This window comes from Erythrolamprus reginae, chromosome 10, assembly GCF_031021105.1.
Source record: "Erythrolamprus reginae isolate rEryReg1 chromosome 10, rEryReg1.hap1, whole genome shotgun sequence".
Lineage (NCBI taxonomy): Eukaryota > Metazoa > Chordata > Lepidosauria > Squamata > Dipsadidae > Erythrolamprus > Erythrolamprus reginae.
The window spans coordinates 46393486-46418926 of NC_091959.1; the positions used below are offsets into that span (position 1 = coordinate 46393486).

Here is a 25441-nt window from a genome sequence, read left to right on the forward strand (position 1 = left end):
ATTTTGGCATCGATGGCCTCTTGGAGCCCGAGGGCACAGATAAAACCTCCAAGGGGCCTCAACGACCCTTCCAAAAGGACGTGAGGGACCATCTCTCGGCAAGGAGTATCAATCCTTCCATTTCCCCCACCAACTGGTCAGAGCCGAAGATGCTTCTGGGATGAGAAGCGAAATGTCTTCAAAGAAAAAAAAAACCCAGGAAGTCCAGCTGCCTCTTGGGAAAATGGAGATGACCATGACCTGGATGATGTAGAACAGTGATGGTGAACCTATGGCCTAGGGGACACAGGTGGCACGCGGAGCCATATCTGCTGGCAGGCGAGCCTTTGCCCTAGCTCAGCTCCAATGTGCATGTGTGTGCCGGCCAGCTGATTTTTGGCTCACACAGAGGCTCTGAGAGGGCGTTTTTGGCTTCCAGGGAAGCCTTTGGAGATTGGGGAGGGCGAAACACGAGCCTGCTGGGCCCACCAGAAGTTGGGAAACAGGCTGTTTCCGGCCTCCAGAGAGCCTCCAGGGGGATGGGGGAGGGCGATTTTACCCTCTCTTATTTTTTTTTTAAATCTATCTATCTATCTATCTATCTACTGTATCTATCTTTCTATCATTATCGATCTATCTATCTATCTATTTATAATCGTCTGTCTGTCTGTCTGTCTGTCTATCTATCTATCAATCTATCTTTCTATCATTATCGATCTATCTATCTATCTATCTTTCTATCATTATCTATCTATCTATCTATCTATCTATCTATCTATCTATCTATAATCGTCTGTCTGTCTGTCTGTCTGTCTGTCTATCTATCTATCTATCTATCTATCTATCTTCCTATCATTATCGATCTATCTATCTATCTATCTATCTATCTATCTATCTTTCTTCCTATCATTATCTATCTATCTATCTATCTATCTATCTTCCTATCATTATCTATCTATCATCTATCTATCTATCTATCTATCTTTCTATCATTATCTATCTATCTATCTATCTATCTATCTATCTATCTATCTATCTATCTATCTATAATCGTCTGTCTGTCTGTCTGTCTGTCTGTCTGTCTGTCTGTCTATCTAATCTATCTATCTAATCTATCTATCTATCTATCTATCTATCTATCTATCTATCTATCTATCTATCTATCTATCTATCTATCTATCTATCTATCAGATTTGTATGCCGCCCCTCTCCGCAGACTCGGGGCGGCTCACAGCAATAATAATACAATGTAAACAAATCTAATATTTAAGTTAATTTAAAACCCCAATTTAGAAACCAATCATACATGCTAGCATACCATGCATAAATTTTATAAGCCATGGGGGAGGGAAAGTTATCAATTCCCCCATGCCTGACGACAGAGGTGGGTTTTAAGGAGCTTACGAAAGGCTAGGAGGGTGGGGGCAACTCTGATATCTGGGGGGAGTTGGTTCCAAAGGGTCGGGGCCGCCACAGAGAAGGCTCTTCCCCTGGGTCCCGCCAAAAGACATTGTTTAGTTGACGGGACCCGGAGAAGGCCCACTCTGTGGGACCTAACTGGTCGCTGGGATTCGTGCGGCAGAAGGCGGTCCCAGAGATATTCTGGTCCGGTGCCATGAAGGACTTTATAGGTCATAACAAACAGGGAAGCCCTTGGAGGTTGGGGAGGGCGAAACACGAGCCTATTGGGCCCACCAGAAGTTAGGAAACAGGCTGTTTCCGGCCTCCAGAGAGACTCCAAGGGCAGGGGAAGCTGTTTTCGCTCATCCCAGGCATTGAATTATGGGCGTGGGCACTCGTGCATGCGCGATAACATGCGTGCACTCTCTTTCGGCACCCAAGGGAAAAAAAGGTTCACCATGACTGCATTAGATTCACTTTAGGCCAAGCAGATTCTGACTTGGAAAACAATTGTGGACTTTCAAACTCCCAGAATTGGCTGGGGAATTCTGGGAATTGAAGTCGGCAAGTCTTTTAAAAGTCGCCAAGGTGGGGTGGCGCAGCAGGTAGAGTGCTGTACTGCAGGCCATGGAAGCTGACTGTAGATCTGAAAGTCAGTGGTTCAAATCTCATCACCGGCTCAAGGTTGACTCAGCCTTCCATCCTTGCGAGGTGGGTCAAATGAGGACCCGGATTGTGGGGGCAATAGGCTGGCTCTGTTAAAAAGGGCTATTGCTTAACATGTTGTAAGCCGCCCTGAGTCTAAGAAGAAGAGCGGCATTTAAATTAAATTAAATTAAATTAAATTAAATTAAATTAAATTAAATTAAATTAAATTAAATTAAATTAAATTAAATTAAATTAAATTAAATTAAATTAAATTAAATTAAATTAAATTAAATTAAATTAAATTAAATTAAATTAAATTAAATTAAATTAAATGTTGAGACGTCTCTACTTTTAGGTCTTTCGACCCCATCTGCTCGGTTCAAAATTCCCTTGTTTCACCAACTTCCCGAAATTAAAAACGAGAGGCCTTAAAATGAGATTCCTTCTGGGCAGGATATAACCAATCCTGAATCCCCAACGGATCTCCAACGAAGGTTCGCCATCACTGATGTAGAATCTCCAAAGACGTTAAGGCTAGTGAGAATTTGTTTGTTTGTTTGTTTCTTTGTTTGTTTTATTCATTCATTCATTCATTCATTCATTCATTTATTGGATTTGTATGCCGCCCCTCTCCATAGACTAGGGGCGGCATACAAAATTGCCAAGGGGTGGTGGTGGTGGTTGCAGAATGCCCCCCTTCCCGTGTTTTGCAACTCTCGGAATCCCCAGCTATCATGAAAAGGGGTTTCCCAGCCAGCTTGGGGACCCCCCACGTCAGCAAAGGCTACGATTGGCCGTGTCGAAAAGAGCCGGGAGAGTTGTTACCTTCTTAATGGTGTTGTGTTTGCTGTTGCCCCGGTCGTGGTTTTCGCCGTGCAGGATATCCAGGGTTGTCTCTCTCTCCTTCAGTTTCAGAGCTTCGATCTCGGTCTTCAGCTCGTTCAGCTGCTCCTGCAGGTGTTTGCTCTTCTCCATATATTCAACCCTGGACAAGGGGCAAAGGAACCGCCGTCAGCTGCCACAGAAGGGATTTTGGCAGACTTTGGTAAAAAAAAAAATAGGTGGCCGAGATAGCAGAGGTAGATACCTAGTACGGGCCACACTGCGTACCGCTAGTGAAAATGGAGCACAGGAAGTGAAATCTCACGAGGGGGATGTGCGGGCGCAATTTCGGCAACTTTTCGCTACTGTACGTGCACGGAAGCAAAAGAACGCGCCAAAATCTCACGCGCACGGGCGGCCTCTCACAAGATTTCATTTCCTGTGCAGGCAGGAAGTATCAGAACTCATCCAAATTCATCCATCAGGTATCAATATCTATCATCTTCTTATCTAATCTAATCATCTACCCTGTTTTTCCCAAAATAAGACCTCCCTTGATAATAAGCCCCATTGGGCTTTTGAATGCATGGCAAGAAGGCCAAGAGTTTATTTCAGGGTTCCAAAAAAATATAAGACAGGGTCTTATTTACAGGGAAACACAGTAGATAGATAGATAGATAGATAGATAGATAGATAGATAGATAGATAGATAGATAGGATAGACAGACAGACAGACAGACTAGATAGATAGATAGATAGATAGATAGACAGATAGACTAGATAGATAGATAGATAGATAGATAGATAGATAGATAGATACGATAGATAGATAGATAGATAGATAGATAGATAAGATAGATAGATTAGATAGATAGATAGATAGATAGATTAGATAGATAGATAGATAGATTAGATAGATAGATAGATAGATAGATAGATAGATAGATAGATAGATAGATAGATAGACAGATAGATTAGATAGATAGATAAGATATAGATAGATAGATAGATAGATAGATAGATAGATAGATAGATTAGGTAGATAGATAGATAGATAGATAGATAGATAGATAGATAGATAGATAGATAGATAAGATAGATATATTAGATGAGTAGGTAGGTAGAAAGATAGCTAGATATAGATATAATAGAGATAGAAAGAAACATAGATAGATGTTTAGATGATATAAATAGATGATAGATAGATAAATAAATAGGTAGGCAGGTAAGTAGATAGATAGGAGAGAGAGACCCCGTTTTACCAATCTATCTTTATCTCTCCATCCATCCATCCATCCAATCCAATCCATCTTCTATCTTTATATCTAATCTATCCATCTATCCATTCATTGATAATCTATCATCTATGTGTTTATTGCCTCTGTCTTATGGTAGCCCCAGGTACAGAGCATTGTAGTAGTCCAAGCACAAGATGACCAGGGCAAAAGTGACTGAGCAGAGGGACAAACGATCCGAGAAAGCCAAAACCTTGAAGCCAACCTAAAAACCAGCCAACAGCCGCTCTGCCAATCTTTGGCTTTTCAACATTCCTGCATATCCTCTCCACGTGGTAGAAAACCTGCCCGCAAGAGGTCGATGGAAGCAATGTTCCTGGGATGAAGTAATGAAGAGGACTTACTTCTCCTTCTCGATCTCCATGGACAACCTCTTCATGTCATTATCCTTAAAGTCGAAGGAGAGGCTTTCGCCAATGAGGCCAAACGTTGACATGTCGGCGGGCAAGGTGGTCGTACTGGCGTTGATGGGCTGCTGAAGACAAAATAAAGAGATTATTTTTATTATTATTATTTATTAGATTTGTATTAGATTAGCTCACCATAGGAGTGAATATCTGTAGGTTGGGTGGAGGAAGAAGGTGAAGGTTCATTCCCCGAGCTCGTGGGTTGGTTTTCAAATGTTTTCTAGGTAGAGTGGTACCTCTACCTAAGAACGCCTCTACTTACGAACTTTTCTAGATAAGAACCGGGTGTTCAAGATTTTCTACTTAAGAACCTGAGCCCGGAAAAATTTTCCAGGAAATTTCTGAACGGGCACGAAGGCCCGTCCAGTTTCCTGCCATTTGCCCTTTAATCCCGGCCATCTCGGGCTTTTCTGGGCTGCCAGAGGAGCCTTTCGGTGGCGCTTAAGGAGGCTTTGGCAGCCAAGAGTGAACGGAGTGTTTTCTTTTATCTGGGCGCTTGGAAAGGGAATAAACCTCTGCCAGCGCCCAGAGAAAAGAAACTCTCCCTTCGCTCTGGGCAGCGACTGTCCACCCAAATTCCGAGCTTTTATTTCTTTCCTAATAGGTTTGCTATTTGTTTGAATCCCAGTGACCAGTTAGGTCCCACAGAGTGGGTCTTCTCCGGGTCCCGTCAACTAAACAATGCCGCTTGGCGGGACCCAGGGGGAGAGCCTTCTCTGTGGCGGCCCCGGCCCTCTGGAACCAACTCCCCCCAGATATTAGAATTGCCCCCATCCTCCTTGCCTTTCGTAAGCTACTTAAAACCCACCTCTGCTGCCAGGCATGGGGGAATTGAGATGCTCTTTCCCCCTAGGCCTTTACAATTTTATGCATGGTATGTCTGAATGTATGTTTGGTTTTTTATATTAATGGGTTTTTAATCATTTTTAGTATTGGATTATTACTGTACACTGTTTTATTATTGCTGTTAGCCGCCCTGAGTCTCCAGAGAGGGGCGGCATACAAATCCAATAAAACTAAACTAATAGGTTTGCACGCCTTATTTGCTTTTACCTTGATTCCTATGGGAAAAATGGCTTCTACTTACAAACTTTTCTACTTAAGAACCTGGTCGTGGAACGAATTAAGTTCTTAAGTAGAGGCACCACTGTATTTGTTGCAAAGATTCCCTTCGTTGCAGCACAGGAGCCATCGGCTGAGTAGCAGAGCAACCCTAGGTTCATTAGGTCTGTGCTTTTAAAAGCTTCAGAAATGATTGCAGAGAGCCGCAGAGAATCTGGAGGCGGGGAAAACCCCATTAAATTCCAGCCACTTCGGTCTGGGCTTGTTTAAACTCTTGCAAGACAAATTGTAAGAGCATGAAAGGGCTGAGAAACAGCTGGGAAAACAGGTCTTATTTCGAAACCTTGATTAAACGGAGGGCGAGCGTGGGGCAAAAGGACGCGTGGGGTTTTGATGGCTCCTGATTGAAGGGGGCTCGATCCTCATTTGAAAAAAACCCCTTCCACCTTTCAATCAAGAAGACTTGGCTGGGGTTTTGGTGGTTTTTTGTCGGTGTCAGACACCCATTCACATCAACAACATCCATAGTTGGAAATCCAATGAAAGATGAACGAGAATGTTAAGGGTGTCACCAAAGAAGGGATTCACAATGGCCAACTCCCAAGATGGACAGACAGGAACAGTAGATGGATAGATGGATGAATAGATGGACAAGTGGAGATGATCAATAGACGGACAGACAGACGGGCAGGCGGATGGATAGACGGATAAATAGATAAACAGATATAAACAAATGGATAGATGATATAGATGAGAGAGAGAGAGGAGAAATAGATAGATAGATAGATAGATAGATGAATAGATAGATAGAGATAGATAGATAGATAGATAGATGGATGGATGGATGGATGGATGGATGGATGGAGGGAGGGAGGGAGGGAGGGAGAGAGGCAGATGGATAGAGAGGTAGATAGATAGATAGATAGATACTTAGAAAGATAGATAGATAGATAGATAGATGAATAGATAGAGATGGATAGATAGATAGATAGATAGATAGATAGATAGATAGATAGATAGATAGATAGATAGATAGATAGGCAGGCAGGCAGGCAGGAAGATAGATGGAAAAAGATGGATAGAAAGAAAGAGATATAGATAGATGGAGGGATGGAGGGAGGCAGATTGATAGAGAGAGAGAGAGGGAGAGATGGATAGATAGATAGATAGATAGATAGATAGAGATAGACAGAGAGAGAGAGAGAGATAGGGAGATAGATAGATACAGATAGATAGAAGGAAGAAGATGGATAGATAGATAGATAGATAGATAGATAGATAGATAGATAGATAGATAGATAGATAGATCTGAAAACAGTCACTGAATTTAAACATGCCTGGGATAAACATATCTCCATTCTAAGATAAAATACAAGAAATAGTATAAGTGCAGACTAGATGGACCAGGAGGTCTTTTTCTGCCGTCAATCTTCTATGTTTCTATGTTTCTGCCAAACTAACAGTTTGAAAGCATGCTTAAAAAAAAAAAAAGCAAATACAAAAATAGGGACCACTTTTGGTGGGACGGTAACAGCGTTCGGTGCACATTTGTCATTTAATCGTGCTGGCTACTTGATCACGGAGACGTCTTTGGACAGCGCTGGCTCTTTGGCTTTGAAACGGAGATGAGCAGCGCCCCTTAGAGTCGGGAACGACTAGCGCATCTATGCAAGGGGAACTTTTATCTTTTACATGTCCTCGGTCTACCTATTTTGGACTGGGAAGCTCCCCCTTGCCTTGAAGCAGTTACCAAAGAACATTAATTTTATTGCACTGTGTTTTTTTTTCCTTTCTCTTTTTTAAAAACCCTCTTTACTTTTCGCACTCTGCCTTTCCTTCCCTACTCAGCCGAAGACGTCTTTTATGACAGTATCAAATCTCTGGGCGATTGCACTCTGGCTGTTTAAACCGAGACCTGGAATGATTCATGCTCCCAGCAAAAAAAAACCGGAACAAAACAGAGAGTGGGGAATTGCAAAAGGTAGGAGGGGAACTGTTCTACCACGAGGGACTCTCCGGGCTAATAAATACCACGCTTTTCAAAATGGAAAACCGGTGGGGGGGTTTACCCCCCCCCCCGCTCCTCTTTAACATCCATTGCCTTGCGTTGCAATCAGAGATCTCCTAAGTTTGCTACTATTAAGGCAGTGCTGCTCAATTATTTTCTTTTACACCCCCGCTAGGAAGAAGCAAACATTTTGCGCAGCCCCCCAACTCTCCGATCTGGGCCTCAATGGAATTGTGGTGTTCATATTTATTATTTTATTTATTATAAGCTGCAAGCAAACTATTGGTTGGGGAAGGCAGCTCTACCCTAATAATAATAATTATTATTATTTATTAAATTTGTATGCCGCCCCTCTCCGTAGACTCGGGGCGGCTCACAGCAATATTAAAAAACAATGTACAATACAAATCTAATATTTAAAAATCTAAAACCCATAATTTAAAAAGACATATACATAACATACCATACATAAACTATATAGGCCTGGGGAAGATGTATAATAATAATAATAATAATAATAATAATAATAATAATAATAATAATAATAGCAACAGAGTTAGAAGGGACCTAACTTATAATAATATAGTAATAACTTCTAATATATAATAATAATAATAATAATAATAATAATAATAATAATACATGTAAGTTATAATAACTTATAACTTATAATAACAACAACAACAAAACAGCAGCAACAACAACAGAGTTGGAAGGGACCTTGGAGGTCTTCTAGTCCAACCCTCCTGCTTAGGCAGGAAACCCTACACTACTTCAGATGGTTATCCAACATCTGCTTAAAAACTTCACAACTTCTGGAGGCAACTTCTGTTCCACTGATCAACCGTTCAGACTGTCAGGAAATTTCTCCTTAGTTTTGAGCTGCTTCTCTCCTTGTTTAGTTTCCACCCATTGCTTCTTGTTCTACTCTCAGGTGCTTTGGAGAATAGATTGACTCCTTCTTCCTTGTGGCAACCCTTGAGATATTGGAAGACTGCTATCATGTACCCACTGGTCCTTCTTTTCATTCAACTAGCCATGCCCAGTTCCTGAAACAGTTCTTCATATGTTTTAGACTCCAGTCCCCTAAACCTCTTTGTTGCTCTTCTCTGTTTCCCAACTTCTGGTGGGCCCAGTAGGCTCGTGTTTCGCCCTCCCCAGGCTCCAAAGGCTTCCCTGGAGCTAGGGGAGGGTAAAAAAGCCCTCCCGCACTGCCCCAGAGGAAGCCAAAATCGCCCTCCGAGAGCCAAAAATCAGCTGGCCAGCACACACATGCACGTTGGAGCTGATCTAGGGCAACGGCTCGCGTGCCAGCAGATATGACTTCATGTGCCACCTGTGGCACCTGTTCCATAGGTTCGCCATCACTACCTACGCAGTCGCTATGTCCCACCTGGTTGCCTTCTGGGTTCGGAGCAGCGTGCAACTGGGAAAACACCCCCCGTCTGGGGGAATCGATCGAGAGTATTAGCACATGGTACTCACCAGTATTTGGGGTTGCCATGTATGTAGACTACCAACTGTAGTTTGTACCTTTATAGATGCAATATACCTTTAAGCACTTTGGCTGGTTTGCCATAAGAGGGCGCCAGCACACTCTCTCCCGATGCTGATGCTGGAGAGCTCATTCATTTTTTGCCTTTACCTTGAAGGGGGGGGGGTATTTATTTATTTATTTATTGGATTTGTATGCCGCCCCTCTCCGAAGTATATTCTGCTTCACGCTGCTATGTGCGTTCTGTTGTTTATTTCTGCTTTGTGCTTGTAAATATATATATACAGTGATACCTCATCTTACAATCCCCTCATCATACAAACTTTTCGAGATACAAACCCGGGGTTTAAGATTTTTTTGCCTCTTCTTCCAAACTATTTTCACCTTACAAACCCAAGCCGCCACCACTGGGATACCCCGCCTCCGGACTTCCGTTGCCAGCGAAGCACCCGTTTTTGCACTGCTGGGATTCCCCTGAGGCTCCCCTCCATGGGAAACCCCACCTCCGGACTTCCGTGTTTTTGCAATGCTGCAGGGGAATCCCAGCAGCCCAAAAACGGGCGCTTCGCTGGCAACGGAAGTCCGGAGGTGGGGTTTCGAAGACTTCCATGTTTTTGCGATGCTGAAATTTCCTTGAGGCTCCCCTCGCTGGAAACCCCACCTCTGGACTTCCATTGCCAGCAAAGCACCCGTTTTTGGGCTGCTGGGATTCCCCTGCTGGGATTCCCCTGCAGTATCACAAAAACATGGAAGTCCGGATGGGGGTTTCCCATGGAGGGGAGCCTCAGGGGAATCCCAGCAGCATAAAAACGGGCGCTTCGGCTGGCAAAAGGGGTGAGTTTTGGGCTTGCACGCATTAATCGCTTTTCCGTTGATTCCTATGGGAAACATTGTTTCATCTTACAAACTTTTCACCTTATAAACCTCGTCCCTGGAGCAATTAAGTTCGTAAAACGAGGTATCACTGTATGTAAATAATACTTGTTTAGCAAGTCTGTGTCGTTACTGGCTGTATCACATATCCACACTCATACCCTTAAACTCTGCTCTGCGTATGTCGAAGGTCTCGCAGCCTAGCTGCACCGAGACATGCTAACAGAGAGGGACCACGCGTGTTTCCACGGGATCACACGTGACGCCCCCGGCATCGCTCTGTATCCCCCCACCCACTCTTTGAGAAGCACTGTATTAAGGGGATAAAGGGGATAAAGAGATTTAAGGGATCATCTGCAGACTAGAACCTCCGAAAATTTGGCTAATTCTGGAAACGCTGACTGCACACAGCAGGCAAATCTTTTAAGAACACCCTCTCATCCCAAGATCATGAAAAGACATCAGCCACATCATTCAAGGATTTGTTTTTGTTTTTAAAACTCTTGCTGTCGGCACCTAAAAGTTCAAAAAAGCCCCGAGCATCCCTGACAATCAAGAATGCCATTTTAAAGAGATTTGTAAACTTCTTGCAAGCTTCATAGGATATTACTTGCACCCTTTTGGGAGGAAAGGGTTTTTTTTCCAAGGTGGGTAAAATGGGGACTCCGATTGTTGGGGGACAAGAGGCTGACTCTGTAAACCGCTTAGAGAGGGCTGTGAAGCACCATGAAGCGGTATATAAGTGCTAATGTTATTGTTATTATTATTATTCCTCCCTCCCATCTTTCCTCCATTATAATCTTTCTCTTTATCTCTTTCAATTCCTCTCCAGCTTTCCCTCCTTCCCCCCTTCCTCATATTTCTCTTTATCTCTTTCAATTCTCCTCCTTCCTTCCTCACTTTCTTCCCTTATAATATTTCTCTTTAACTTTCAATTCTTCTCCTTCTTTCCTCCCTCCCTCCTTTCCTCCCTATCTTTCTCTTTTATCTCTTTCAATTCTCCTTCCTTCCTTCCTTCCTTCCTTCCTTCATTTATATAATTAATTAATTTGATTTCTATACTGCTCAATCCCAAAGGATTCGGGGTGGCTTATAATATTTATCTTTCAATTCTCCTTCCTTCCTTCCTTCCTTCCTTCCTTCCTTCCTTCCTTCCTTCCTTCCTTCCTTCCTTCCTTCCCTACCTACCTACCTACCTACCTGAACAAGGAGCACTCATAACACTTACGGTGTAGGATGACTTGCTAGTAATCTCCAGGAGTTTCTGCTTGGCTCTTCTTTCGGAGTCGCGGGATTCTTGCAGGTCGTTCTTGAGCTGGTCGGCCTCCTTCGCCCTGCAGGCAGCCGAGAAGAGAAGAAGCCACCATCAGACCCACACCAGCATTTATCCACCCCCCAAAAAAGGCAAGAGGGGGCAAATGCTTCACCTCACTGAAGGCTGAGCAATGTCACGTCCGATCAATATATTCAGATTTACAGATTAGTAGAATTGGAAGTTGTTGTGGTTAGCTCTGGCCCAGCTCCTGCCCCAAGGACTGTGGACATGGGGTAGACATCCACATGCTGCAGGCCTGTTTTGCCCCCGGTGGAATCTGATGATGAAGGCTTCTCTGACCAAGAAGACATGAGTGACAGGGAGGAGGAGAGTGTGGCAGACAGCTCAGAAGGAGATCAATTCTCTAGCTCCTCCTTGGATTCGGAACAAGAGTTAATGATACAGCCACGCATGCGGAGAGCGATGCATAGGCAGCAACAACTGAGAGATTATCAAAGAAAATGAGGCCACCTGTGGTTGGGTGGGGCTGTGGTCATTAGTGAGGTTGCTATAAAGAGCAGCCTGTGGGTTTGGCCATTGTGGAGGATTATCTGATCCTTGTGTTTCGTGCCTGCTTTGCTGACTTTGACCTTTGTGTGCTGCTTTTTCCCCACTTTGAAACTAAACCAGAGCAAAGTGTTTTTCACTTTGTGAAAGAAGGAGGACTGTGAATGGCCTCACAGCTGCAAAGTATCACAGAACTGATAAGGGACTTGTACCAATTGCCAGTTTGTTTGGAGACGAGGGCTCTTTGCTATACCAAAAGAGGGCTTAGGTTAAGGGAATTTTCATTATAAAGAATATTGTTTTGAATTTTCAAACGTGTGTGTGTCTGAAATTTGTACCTGTGAATTTTTGGGAGGAGTCTACCAGAGAGCCCGACAAAACAGAAGGGATCTTATAGAGAGTGTGCTATTCCTGAAGTTAAAGAGACCCAGTAAGTATCCCTACATCAGAAGCCGAAGTGGGCATACCAGAGAGGTTAACCCAGGGGTAGGCAAAGTTGGCCCTTCTATGACTTGTGGACTTCAACTCCCAGAATTCCTGAGCCAATCATGCTAGCTCAGGAATTCTGGGAGTTGAAGTCCACAGCCAACTTTGCCTACCGCTGGGTCTAAGCTCCTCCTGTGGCATCACCTCCGTTCAGACTCCTCCGCCATTTTCAGCGCCAGCATCTCCGTCTCCAACACTTTCTGTTCCATCAACCGCTTCTCTTCCTCCGTCCGTATCGCCGTGGCTTTGATCCGTTGCATTTCCTGCTCCGCCTCGGCGGCTTTTTGAGCCAGGAGCTTGGCTTCCTCTTCGGTGATCTGAGCTTTTTCAGCCAGCAAGTCGGCAGTTTCTTCCGATCTCATCTGGGCAGAGAAGGAGCGGAGAATTATAAATAAATAAAAAAATAAAAAATAAAAAAATAAAAATAAAATTAAATAAAATAAAATAAATAAAAATAAATAAAATAAAATACAATACAATACAATAAATAAAATACAATAAAATAAATAAACAAACAAACAAATAATTGAATGAATGAATGAATAAATAAATAAACAAATAAATGCTTTATTGTCATTGTATGTATATACCCAGTATACCCATGCAACAAAATTCGTATGACGCCAAAGACCAATCTCAACATACATAACAATGCGAAAGAACAGGCTCAACCCCACACAATTTCCCACCTAAACCATTCAGCATCCACACAACGGATGAAGTAGTATTGTCCGTCCTTCAGAGGTGGGTCAAACGAAGTCCCAGATTTTTGGGGGCAAGAGGCTGATTCTGTAAACCGCTTAGAGAGGGCTGTAAAAGCACTGCGAGGTGGTTTATAAGTCTAAATGTTATTGCTATCTTCTCCTTCCTTCCTTCCTTCCTTCCTTCCTTCCTTCCTTCCTTCCTTCCTATTTTTCCTGTATGTAGGATAACTTGCTGGTCATTTCCAAAATTTTACGCTCATCTCTCCTTTCAGAGTCACAAGCATCTTGCAGACCAATTCCTTCCTTCCTTCCTTCCTTCCTCTCCTCCCTTCCTTTCCTTTCCTTCCTGACTCAAGGTTGACCCATTCGTCCATCCTTCCAAGGTGGGTAAAATGAGGACCCAGATTGTTGGGGGCAAGAGGCTGATTCCATAAACTGCTTAGAGAGGGCTTGAAAGCACTATGAAGCAGTATATAAGTATAAGTACTATTGTCCTTCTTTCTTTCTTTCTTTCTTTCTTTCTTTCTTTCCTTCCTTCTTTCCTTCCTTTATTCCTCAAGGTTGACTCAACCATCCATCCTTCCAAGGTGGGTAAAATGAGGACCCAGATTGTTGGGGGCAAGAGGCTGATTCTATAAACTGCTTAGAGAGGGCTTGAAAGCACTATGAAGCAGTATATAAGTATAAGTACTATTGTCCTTCTTTCTTTCTTTCTTTCTTTCTTTCTTTCTTTCCTTCCTTCTTTCCTTCCTTCATTCCTCAAGGTTGACTCAACCATCCATCCTTCCAAGGTGAGTAAAATGAGGGCCCAGATTGTTGGGGGCAAGAGGCTGATTCTATAAACTGCTTAGAGAGGGCTTGAAAGCACTATGAAGCAGTATATAAGTATAAGTACTATTGTCCTTCTTTCTTTCTTTCCTTCCTTCTTTCCTTCCTTCATTCCTCAAGGTTGACTCAACCATCCATCCTTCCAAGGTGGATAAAATGAGGACCCAGATTGTTGGGGGCAAGAGGCTGATTCTATAAACTGCTTAGAGAGGTCTTGAAAGCACTATGAAGCAGTACATAAATATAAGTACTATTGTCCTTCTTTCTTTCTTTCTTTCTTTCTTTCTTTCTTTCCTTCCTTCATTCCTCAAGGTTGACTCAACCATCCATCCTTCCAAGGTGGGTAAAATGAGGACCCAGATTGTTGGGGGCCAGAGGGCTGCTTAGAGAGGGCTTGAAAGCACTATGAAGCAATATATAAGTTTAAGTGCTATTGTCCTTCCTTCCTTCCTTCCTTCCTTCCTCAAGGTTGACTCAACCTTCCATCCAGGTGGGTAAAATGAGGACCCAGATTGTTGGGGGCAATATGCTTACTCTCTGTAAACCGCTTAGAGAGGGCTGGAAAAGCACTCTGTGAGCGGTATCTAAGTCTAAATGCTATAAGGATGAAGGAGCATCGGAAGGACCTTACCAGAGCTTCATTGGCCATTGTGGCCTCCTCTTTCAACTGCAGGAGCCTCCTCTCCATCTCGTCCCTGGTGCGTTCAGCCTCTTCTCTCATCTGTTTCTCTCGGGCTAAACGTTGGCGCTCCATCTAGGGAGAAGGCAAGCGATGGGGGCGGGGAGGGAAAAAATTAAAAAGAGGTAATAATAATAATAATAATAATAATAATAATAATAATAATAATAATAATTTATTAGATTTGTATGCCGCCCCTCTCCGAAGACTCGGGGCGGCTCACAACAAGCGATAAAACAATATTGTACAAGCACAAATCTAATATTAAGAAAAAACTAAAAACCCTATCAATTTAAAAACCAAACAGCACATACATACCAAACATAAATTATAATAAGACTGGGGGAAAGGTGTCTCAAATCCCCCATGCCTGGCGGTATAGATGGGTCTTAAGTAGTTTACGGAAGACAAGGAGGGTGGGAGCAGTTCTGATCTCCGGGGGGAGTTGATTCCAGAGGGCCGGGGCCGCCACAGAGAAGGCTCTTCCCCTGGGGCCCGCCAGACGACATTGTTTAGTCGACGGGACCCAGAGAAGGCCAACTCTGTGGGACCTTATCGGCCGCTGGGATTCGTGCGGTAGCAGGCGGTTCCGGAGGTATTCTGGTCCCATGCCATGTAGGGCTTTAAAGGTCATGACCAACACTTTGAATTGTGACCGGAAACTGATCGGCAGCCAATGCAGGCCATGGAGTGTTGTAGAAACGTGGGCGAATCTGGGAAGCCCCACGATGGCTCTCGCGGCTGCGTTCTGCACAATCTGGAGTTTCCGAACACTTTTCAAAGGTAGCCCCATGTAGAGAGCGTTGCAGTAATCGAAGCTCGAGGTGATGAGGGCATGAGTGACTGTGAGCAATGACTCTCTGTCCAAATAGGGCCGTAACTGTTGCACCAGGCGAACCTGGGCAAACGCCCTCCTCGCCACAGCCGAAAGATGATGTTCCAATGTCAGCTGTGGGTCGAGGAGGACGCCCAAGTTGCGCACCCTCTCTGAGGGGGTCAGTAGTTCCCCCCCCAGGGTAATGGACGGACAGATGGAATTGTCCTTGGGAGGCAACACCCACAGCCACTCCGTCTTGTCTGGATTGAGTTTGAGTTTGTTGACACCCATCCAGTCCCCAACAGCCTCCAGGCACCGGCACATCACTTCCACTGCTTCGCTGACTGGACATGGGGTGGAGATGTACAACTGGGTATCATCCGCATATTGATGATACCTCACCCCATGCCCTTGGATGCAGATCGTACGCAATTCAGCAAAGGGAGCGCTGGGGTGGGTTAGAGGTGGAGCATTCACCACACAATCAGTAGACTGAGTTCGGTCCTAGGTAGATTAGATTAGATTCATTGGATTTATATGCCGCCCCTCTCCGCAGACTCGGGGCAGCTCACAACAATGGTAAAAACAGTACATAGTAACAAATCTAATATTTAGCAGTCTAAATTATAGTTTTAGGTTGAAAAGTTCCCAAAAAGAAAAAAGAAACTCCAATATATAAAAAACAAGCACACAATCGAATCATGCACAAAAACTACATGGGCAAGGGGGAGATGTTTCAATTCCCCCATGCCTGACGGCAGAGGTGGGTTTTAAGGAGTTTACGATAGGCAAGGAGGGTGGGGGCAATCCTAATCTCTGGGGGGAGCTGGTTCCAGAGGCTCGGAGCCACCACAGAGAAGGCTCTTCCCCTGGGTCCCGCCAGACGACATTGTTTAGTCGACGGGACCCGGAGAAGGCCAACTCTGTGGGACCTAACCGGTCGCTGGGATTCGTGCGGCACAAGGCGGTCTCGCAGTTCTGGAGACCTCACCTACAAAAAGATATGGATGAAATTGAACGGGTCCAAAGACGGGCTACAAAAATGGTGGAAGGTCTTAAGCATCAAACTTATCAGGAAAGACTTCATGAACTCCATTTGTATAGTCTGGAGGACAGAAGGGAAAGGGGGGACATGATCGAAACATTTAAATAGGTTAAAGGGTTAAATAAGGTTCAGGAGGGAAGTGATTTTAATAGGAACACAAAAACAAGGGGGCACAATCTGAGGTTAGTTGGGGGAAAGATCAGAAGCAAGGAGAGAAAATATTATTTGTCTGAAAGTAGTAGATGCTTGGAACAAACTCCCAGCAGACGTGGTTGGCAAATCCACACTCACTGAATTTAAACATGCCTGGGATAAACATATATCCATTGTAAGATAAAATACAGGAAATAGTATAAGGGCAGACTAGATGGACCAGGAGGTCTTTTTCTGCCGTCAATCTTCTATGTTTCTATGGAGAGACATATGTTTCTCTCTCTCTGGGCACAATGAGAATGTACGAGGGTCGCATAGAAAGTAATGCACCACGTTTTTTTTCTCAAAAAACTTTAGGTAGACATTATTTGAATTGTCAGGAGGGTGTGTCTGTAAATTTTGCCTTTCTCCAGACAAGATAGCGTAGCAGCAGCAGTGTTTCGGAATGGCGCCTGTCAGTGACGTAAGTTACAAACAGCGTGTCATCATTGAATTTCTCACTGCGGAGAAAAGAAACTATTGGGAACATTCACAAACGTTTGTGGACAGTTGATGGAGAATCTGCAGTCGACAGAAGTACAGTTAGTCGCTGGCACAGAGGTGCAGAAATGGCTTCGTGACCAGAACAAGGAGTTGGTACCGACAAGGGCATACACGCCCTTGTGTCTCACTGGAGGAAGGACATAGAACGGGACAGAGATTACGTGGAAAAATAGGAAGTGCAGAATAAACATCCTTCTTTCTTGTGTGTAAGTTTCATTGTGTTCAATAAATAATTGTTGAAGGAAAAAAAATGGGGTGCATTACTTTCTGGGCGACCCTCGCAGGTTGCTAAGAAGGAAAAGCAAAAAATGCCAAGAGGATTTGGGAGGCCTTCTTCCTTCTTTGCAGCATGGCACAAAGAGGTGTGTGTGTGGGGGGGGTGTCTCGCGGGGCCTTCCAAGGAGCCAGCCACAGCCCCGTTGCCAAATCCATTTGCTCCCTTTTGTTCTACTTCCTATCGACAGGAAACAGGTTTCCTTCTTCTCAAAGACCATTGTCTAAGTTCTTGGCCAAATCGCTTGCTCCTCGGGGGAAACCCACCTTGCGTGCGAGGGAGATTTGAAAGCATCTCGTGAGCTTTGCCAATCTGGCAACCTGACTCAAGATGAGCAATTCTCCCTTCCAGGATCCAATCTGGAGTCGGTCACTGGGACCAGAGCAGAGGTGGAATTCTGTTCTGTTCTATTCTATTCTATATTCTATTCTATTCTATTCTATATTCTATCCTATTCTATTCTATTCTATATTCTATTCTGTTCTATTCTATATTCTATTCTGTTCTATTCTATATTCTATATTCTATATTCTATATTCTATATTCTATATTCTATATTCTATTCTGTTCTATTCTAGATATTCTATTTTATATTCTGTTCTATTCTGTTCTGTTCTACTCTACTCTACACTCTACTCTATTATTTGATTGCTTATTTTTACCTGGACTATTATTAAGTGTTTGTACCTCATGATTCTTGACAAATGTCTCTTTTTCTTTTATGTACCCTGAGGGCACCTGCACCAAAACAAAATTCCTTGTGTGTCCAATCACACTTGGCCAATAAAGAATTCTATTCTATTCTATTCTATATTCTATTCTATTCTATTCTAGTCTGCTCTAGTTCTATATTCTATTCTGTTCTATTCTGTCTATATTCTATTCTATATTCTATTCCATTCTATTCTATTATACTCTATTCTACTCTACTTTAGTCTACACTCTAGTCTACACTCTACTCTATGATTTTGATTGCTTATTTTACCCTATGACTGTCATTAAGTGTTGTACCTCATGATTCTTGACAAATGTGTCTTTTCTTTTATGTACCCTGAGAGCATCTGCACCAAAAACAAATTCCTTGTGTGTCCAATCACACTTGGCCAATAAAGAATTTTATTCTAGTCAAGTCTACTCTATTCTATTCTAGTCTAGTCTTCTACTGTACTCTACTATTCTACTCTACTCCATTCTTCTACTCTACTCTTCTGTTCTACTCTTCTATTCTACTCTACTCTACTCTACTCTATTCTTCTACTCTATTCTATTCTATTCTATTCTTGATGAACTTTTCATTTATGTACCCTGAGAGCATCTACACCAAAGACAAATTCCTTGTGTGTCCAATCACACTTGGCCAATAAAGAATTCTATTCTATCTATCTATCCACTGTGAGGATACACGTTTCCACAGCTCAGCAGCAAAGCCCTGGCAGCCCACTAGTGGCCCACGGTCCACAGCTTGGGGACCCCCTGACCAAGAGGCTCAGCCGCTGCGGTTTCTCGTGCTCTCCTGCAGTGGACCCAGAAGGGGCAATCAATATTCCGCTTGGCGGCCGGCGAGATAGCTGTATGGGTTTCAGCAAAGAGGGGAAGCTCCGCGCGCATGATTCATGCTAATCCAATTTGCAGAGATGCTCTCCTGGCTCTCTGCTGCAGACTGCTATGCGCTGCGTCGGCCAGATGGGAGGAAAGGAGGCCAGGAGCGTGCATTAGCATGCAGGCAGCATGCGAGCCGCACATCTCGGCCACACAGTTCATTATCGTTTAATTAGGAGAGAGGAGGGAACAGCTCCTCCTCCTCCTCCTCCCTCCTCTTTCCTCCTGGGTCCCGTTTTTCCCAGTAACTGATTCCTGGCTGCTCCAGCACACACACACAAAATACACAGAGGAAGGAAGGAAGGAAGGAAGGAAGGGAGGGAGGGAGGAGGAAGGGAGGGAGGAAGGAAGGATGGAAGGAAGGAAGGAAGGAAGGAAGGAAGGAAGGAAGGAAGGAAAGAGGGAGGGGAAGGAAGAGGGAGGGAAGGAAGGATGGAAGGAGGGAGGGAGGGAGGGAGGAAGGAAGGAAGGGAAGGAAGGAAGGAAAGAGGGAGGGAGGGAAGGAAGGAAGGAAGGAAGAGCAATAGCATTTAGACTTATATACCACTTTATAGTTCTTCCCAGCCCTCTCTAAGCTGTTTACGGAGAGTAAACACTATGCCCCCAACAATCTAGGTCCTCATTTTTTCCTTTTTTCCTTCCTTCCTTCCTTCCTTCCAAGGTGGATCAAATGAGGACCCAGATTGTTGGGGACAATAGGCTTATTCTGTAAACCAGCTGTAAAAACACTATGAAGCAGCAGTAGATAAATGCTATTGACCTACCTTCCTTCCTTCCCTTCCTCCCTCCCTCCCTTCTAAATGCTATTGCTATTCCTTCCTTCCTTCCTTCCCTCCCTCCCTCCCTCCCTCCTAAATGCTATTGCTATTCCTTCCTTCCTTCCCTTCCTCCCTCCCTCCCTCCCTTCCTCCCTTCTAAATGCTATTGCTATTCCTTCCTTCCTTCCTTCCTCAAGGTTGACTCAACCTTCCATCCTTCCGAGGTGGGTCAAATGAGGACCCCGACTGTTGGGGGCAGAGGCTGACTCTCTGTAAACTGCTTGGAGAGGGCTGTAAAACACTGTGAAGAGGTATATAAGTCTAAATGCTCTTGGGGGATGCCAGGGTATGAAAACGAAGGGGGTTAAAAGCAGCCCCAGATCCCAGCAGTTGGGTAGCCAGTTTTCCCCCCGTTTCGTTTATTCAACAATCAGTTCACGCAGCAACTTGTTGCAAAAACATAGCCCGAAAAATGAATTAGTATAATATTCTCACCTGCTTCCTGGCTTTCTCCTCCCTGGCCTGGGCTTTCATTTGCTGGACTTCAAGGGAGTCTGCCTTCCGTCTCCTCATGAACAGGTCGTGGTTGCCAATGCAAAGCTGAAGGATCTGGGTGCAGCCAACAAGAAAGGAAGCATAGAAACATAGAAGATTGACGGCAGAAAAAGACCTCCTGGTCCATCTAGTCTGCCCTTATACTATTTCCTGCATTTTATCTGACTGTGGATTCATCCTTCCTTCCTTCCTTCCATCCTTCCTTCCTCCCTCCCTTCCTTCTTTCCCACCCTCCCTTCCTCCCTCCCTCCCTTCCTTCTTTCCCACCCTCCCTCCCTTCTCTTTCTTTCTTTCCTTCCTTCCCTCCTTCTCTTTTTTCCTTCCTTCTTTCTTTCCTCCCTCCCCTCCCTCCCTTCCTCATTGATAGAAACATAGAAGATTGACAGCAGAAAAAGACCTCCTGGTCCATCTAGTCTGCCCTTATACTATTTCCTGCATTTTATCTTAGGATGGATCTATGTTTATCCCAGGCATGTTTAAATTCAGTGACTGTGGATTCATCCTTCCTTCCTTCCTTCCATCCTTCCTCCCTCCCTTCCTTCTCTTTCCTTCCTTCCTTCCCTCCTCTTTTTTTCCTTCCTTCTTTCTTTCCTCCCTCCCTCCCTTCCTCATTGATAGAAACACAGAAGATTGACTGCAGAAAAAGACCTCCTGGTCCATCTAGTCTGCCCTTATACTATTTCCTGTATTTTATCTTAGGATGGATATATGTTTATCCCAGGGCGGTTTAAATTCAGTTACTGTGGATTCTTCCTTCCCCCTTCCTTCCTTCCCTCCTCTTTTCTTTCTTTCTTCTTTCTTTCCTTCCTCCCTCCCTTCCTCATTGATAGAAACATAGAAGATTGACGGCAGAAAAAGACCTCCGGGTCCATCTAGTCTGCCCTTATACTATTTCCCGTATTTTATCTTAGGGTGGATCTATGTTTATCCCAGGCGTGTTTAAATTCAGTTCCTGTGGATTTAATCAACCACGTCTGCTGGAAGTTTGCTCCAAGCATTTACTACTCTTTCAGTCAAATAATATTTTCATATGCGGGATATGTCCTTGTTAACACTACACCACGTGGGAACAAAGCCTTATTTTATTTTATTAAATAATTTTGATTAGGTAGTTTTAAGAAAACAACATGTGCTACCCAAAATATAGGAATATAGAGGAACCAATGAGCAATAAAGCTGTATGCTTTTTATGATGGGAAATTGGAGGGGGGGGGTGTTATTTATTTAATTGGATTTATCCGCAGCCCATCTCGGGGGAACCGGGGCAGCTTAAAACATATAAAAAAGAACAATACAATACAAATCCTAAATCCAATTAATATAAAACCCACTAATCTAATCTAAAATCCCAGTTATATTAAAAATCAATCATTCCCACTCAACAACATACATATCATTCATGGGCCAGGGGGGTAGAGTCTATTAGCCCCAGGCCTGGCAGAATAGATGAGTCTTGAGACTCTTACCGAAGACGAGGAGGGTGGGGGCAGTGTGACTCTCCAGGGGGAACTGATTCCAGAGGGCCGGGGCCGCCACAGAGAAGGCTCTTCCCCTAGGCCCCGCCGACTGACATTGTTTAGTTGACAGGACCTGGAGAAGGCCGACTCTGTGGGACCGAACCGGTCACTGGGATTCATGCGGCAGGAGGCGGTCCCACAAGTAATCTGGTCCGATGCCATGTAGGGCTTTATATTTATTTATTTATTTATTGGATTTGTATGCCGCCCCTCTCCGGAGACTCGGGGTAGCTAACAGCAACAATAAAACAGTGTACAATAGTAATCCAATACTAAAAAAGATTAAAAACCCATTAATATAAAAACCAAACATACATACATACATACCATGCATAGAATTCTAAAGGCCTAGGGGGAAAGAGGATCTCAATTCCCCCTTACCTGGCGGCAGATGTGGGTTTTAAGTAGCTTACGAAAGGCAACGAGGGTGGGGGCTATTCTAATCTCTGGAGGGAGTTGGTTCCAGAGGGCCGGGGCCGCCACAGAGAAGGCTCTTCCCCTGGGTCCCGCCAAGCGGGTTATAAAATTATAAATTATAAAATTTGGGGGAGGTTTTATGCTTGGATAGAAAACTAAGAGATATGTACATATTAGTAATTGGTTAATTTTGGGAAAAATTGAAATATGAGAATTTGATTTAAATTTTGGAAGCTGTTTCCATTAACAGATCGGTGATCCCAGGTGTATTGGGGTAAGGAGGGTGGGGGCTATTCTAATCTCTGGGGGGAGCTGGTTCCAGAGGCTCGGAGCCACCACAGAGAAGGCTCTTCCCCTGGGTCCCGCCAAACGACATTGTTTAGTTGACGGGACCCGGAGAAGATCCACTCTGTGGGACCTAACTGGTCGCTGGGATTCGTGCAGCAGAAGGCGGTCCCTGAGATAATCTGGTCCGGTGCCATGAAGGGCTTTATAGGTCATAACCCACACTTTGAATTGTGACCGGAAACTGATTGGCAATCAGTGCAGACTGCGGAGTGTTGGTGTAACATGGGCATATTTGGGGAAGTCCATGATTGCTCTCGCAGCTGCATTCTGCACGATCTGAAGTTTCCAAACATAGGTCATTATAGGTCATAACCAACACTATGAATTGTGTCCGGAAACCAATCGGCAGTCAATGCTGTCCGCGGAGCGTTGGAGAAAAATGGGCATACTTGGGAAAGCCCATGACCACTTGCGTGGCTGCATTCTGCACGATTTGTAGTTTCCAAACACTCTTCAACGTAAACCCCATGTAGAGAGCCTTGTAGGAACAAGGACAATAATACCTACCAGTTTATTCACCCGCAGTTTTGAGGAGTTGAATTTGAAGACGTCGATCTTCTTGTCCAGAGGTTTGATGGTAAACTGGATGGAAAACAAAAGGAGCTTTGTGTACATTATTTTTTTAAAAACAAAGGAGCTGATGGTTAGGCAACGCATAAGGATTAGACGGCATTCTCTCGAGCTGGAACATTGATTCATCAGGTTGAGATAATTTCCAACTGGAACTATCTTTCCCAGGCCTTGGACAGGAACCGGAGAAGGATTTAGGGGTCGTGATTTCTGACGGTCTCAAAACGGGTGAACAGTGCGGTCAGGCAGTAGGGAAAACAAATAGAATGCTTGGCTGCATAGCTAGAGGTATAACAAGCAGGAAGAGGGAGATTATGATCCTGCTATACAGAGTGCTGGTGAGACCCCATCTGGAATAATACTGTGTTCAGTTCTGGAGACCTCACCTACAAAAAGATATGGATCAAATTGAACGGGTCCAAAGACGGGCTACAAAAACGGTGGAAGGTCTTAAGCATAAAACGTATCAGGAAAGACTTAATGAACTCAACCTGTATAGTCTGGAGGACAGAAGGCAAAGGGGGGACATGATCGAGACATTTAAATATGTTAAAGGGTTAAATAAGGTTCAGGAGAGGTATTTTTAATAGGAAACTGAACACAATCTGAGGTTAGTTGGGGGAAAGATTAGAAGTAACGTGAGAAAATATTATTTGACTGAAAGAGTAGTACATGCTTGGAACAAGCTTCCAGCAGACGTGGCTGGTAAATCCACATTAACTGAATTGAAACATCCCTGGGATAAACATAGATCCATCCTAAGATAAAATGCAAGAAATAGTATAAGGGCAGACTAGATGGACCATGAGGTCTTTTTCTGCCGTCAATCTTCTATGTTTCTGTGTTTCTATGAAACATCCCCGTTCCTTCTAAAATATTGGGCACTGGTCCAGAAAAAAAAAATAGCCTGAATTGCCTGTTTTTTTTCTACCCCCTGCTAAAATTTAGCCTAGAATAGAATAAGAGAAATAGGGATAGGGATAGGGATAGGATAGAATTAGTGTTGGGCTGTCCCCCAATACACCTGGGATCACCGATCTGTTCATGGAAACAGCTTCCAAAATTTAAATCAAATTCTCATATTTCAATTTTTCCCAAAATTAACCAATTACTAATACGTACATATCTCTTAGTTTTCTATCCAAGCATAAAACCTCCCCCAAATTTTATAATTTATAATTTTATAACCCGCTTGGCGGGACCCAGGGGAAGAGCCTTCTCTGTGGCGGCCCCCGGCCCTCTGGAACCAACTCCCCCCAAAGATTAGAATCGCCCCCACCCTCCTTGCCTTTTGTAAACTACTTAAAACCCACCTCTGCCGTCAGGCATGGGGGAATTGAGATCCTCTTTCTCCCTAGGCCTTTACAATTTTATGCATGGTATGTCTGCATGTATGTTTGGTTTTTTATATTAATGGGTTTTTAATTGTTCTTAGTATTGAATTACTATTGTACACTGTTTTATTGTTGCTGTTAGCTGCCCCGAGTCTCCGGAGAGGGGCGGCATACAAATCCAATAAATGAATGAATGAATGAATGAATGAATGAATGAATGAATGAATGAATGAATGAATAAATAAATAAATAATCCGAGTCCTTTTTATCTTTAAGTTTCAAAGTCAATCTACTCATCTCTGCACAATCCCATAATTTTTCTCAAAACGTCCGGTTCCGTTGGAATCCCATTCAATTTCCAACTTGGTGCGTATACAATCGTAGCTGCTGTAATTATACGTATAATTAAATATGTCCCTTCTTTATCAAAGTTATCTGGTAAAATCTAAGAAAAACAAGACCCCCTCCTCCTTGCAAATTAGTGCTTCTGTCTGTCTTAAAAGGCTCAGTCTATACCCCCCAAGAAGGAAGGCTCCTATTCACTTTCCAAACTTCTTGAATGCCTCTGGATTTTTTAAATGCAGCACTTAGAAATTTCACTTAAGGGCTGCCGGACCGCCAGGGTTCCAATTGTGCGGTTGTACATAAACACAGTAGAAAGGGCAATTAGAAAGGCAATTGCGAGACCTGGGAAAGGGAGGTCAGGTTAATTGAAGCACAGCAGGAAAACGTTCGTCAGTTCCAAATGAGAAGCCAAAAGCTTATTTATAAATAGAGACGGAGGGAGAGGAAAAACATTCATTATTATTAGATTTTAACTGTTTTTATTGTTGTTGTATTTATTCTTATTGTTAGCCGTTCAGAGTCCGTTTGGAGTGAGTGGCAGATAGATAGATAGATAGATAGATAGATAGATAGATAGATAGATAGATAGATAGATAGATAGATAGATAGACAGACAGACAGACAGACAGACAGACAGACAGACAGACAGACAGACAG

At 43.6% G+C, this 25441-nt stretch overlaps 1 protein-coding gene across 8 annotated transcripts in view; it reads right to left on the bottom strand.

Moving 5' to 3' along the window:
* NF2 (NF2, moesin-ezrin-radixin like (MERLIN) tumor suppressor) overlaps positions 1–25441 on the bottom strand; it is a 49319-nt gene that overhangs the window by 18116 nt on the left and 5762 nt on the right. For 2 of the 8 annotated variants that reach the window (XM_070763126.1, XM_070763127.1), the window contains exons 5-11: positions 23043–23117; positions 20194–20307; positions 14462–14584; positions 12443–12660; positions 11219–11324; positions 4490–4620; positions 2854–3013 (exon numbers count right to left, since the gene is read on the bottom strand). In XM_070763126.1, coding sequence (XP_070619227.1) covers positions 2854–3013; positions 4490–4620; positions 11219–11324; positions 12443–12660; positions 14462–14584; positions 20194–20307; positions 23043–23117 — 927 coding nt within the window. Of the gene's footprint in view, positions 1–2853; positions 3014–4489; positions 4621–11218; positions 11325–12442; positions 12661–14461; positions 14585–20193; positions 20308–23042; positions 23139–25441 lie in introns of all 8 variants that reach the window. The other 6 variants (XM_070763122.1, XM_070763124.1, XM_070763123.1 and 3 more) reach the window with 3 other exon arrangements.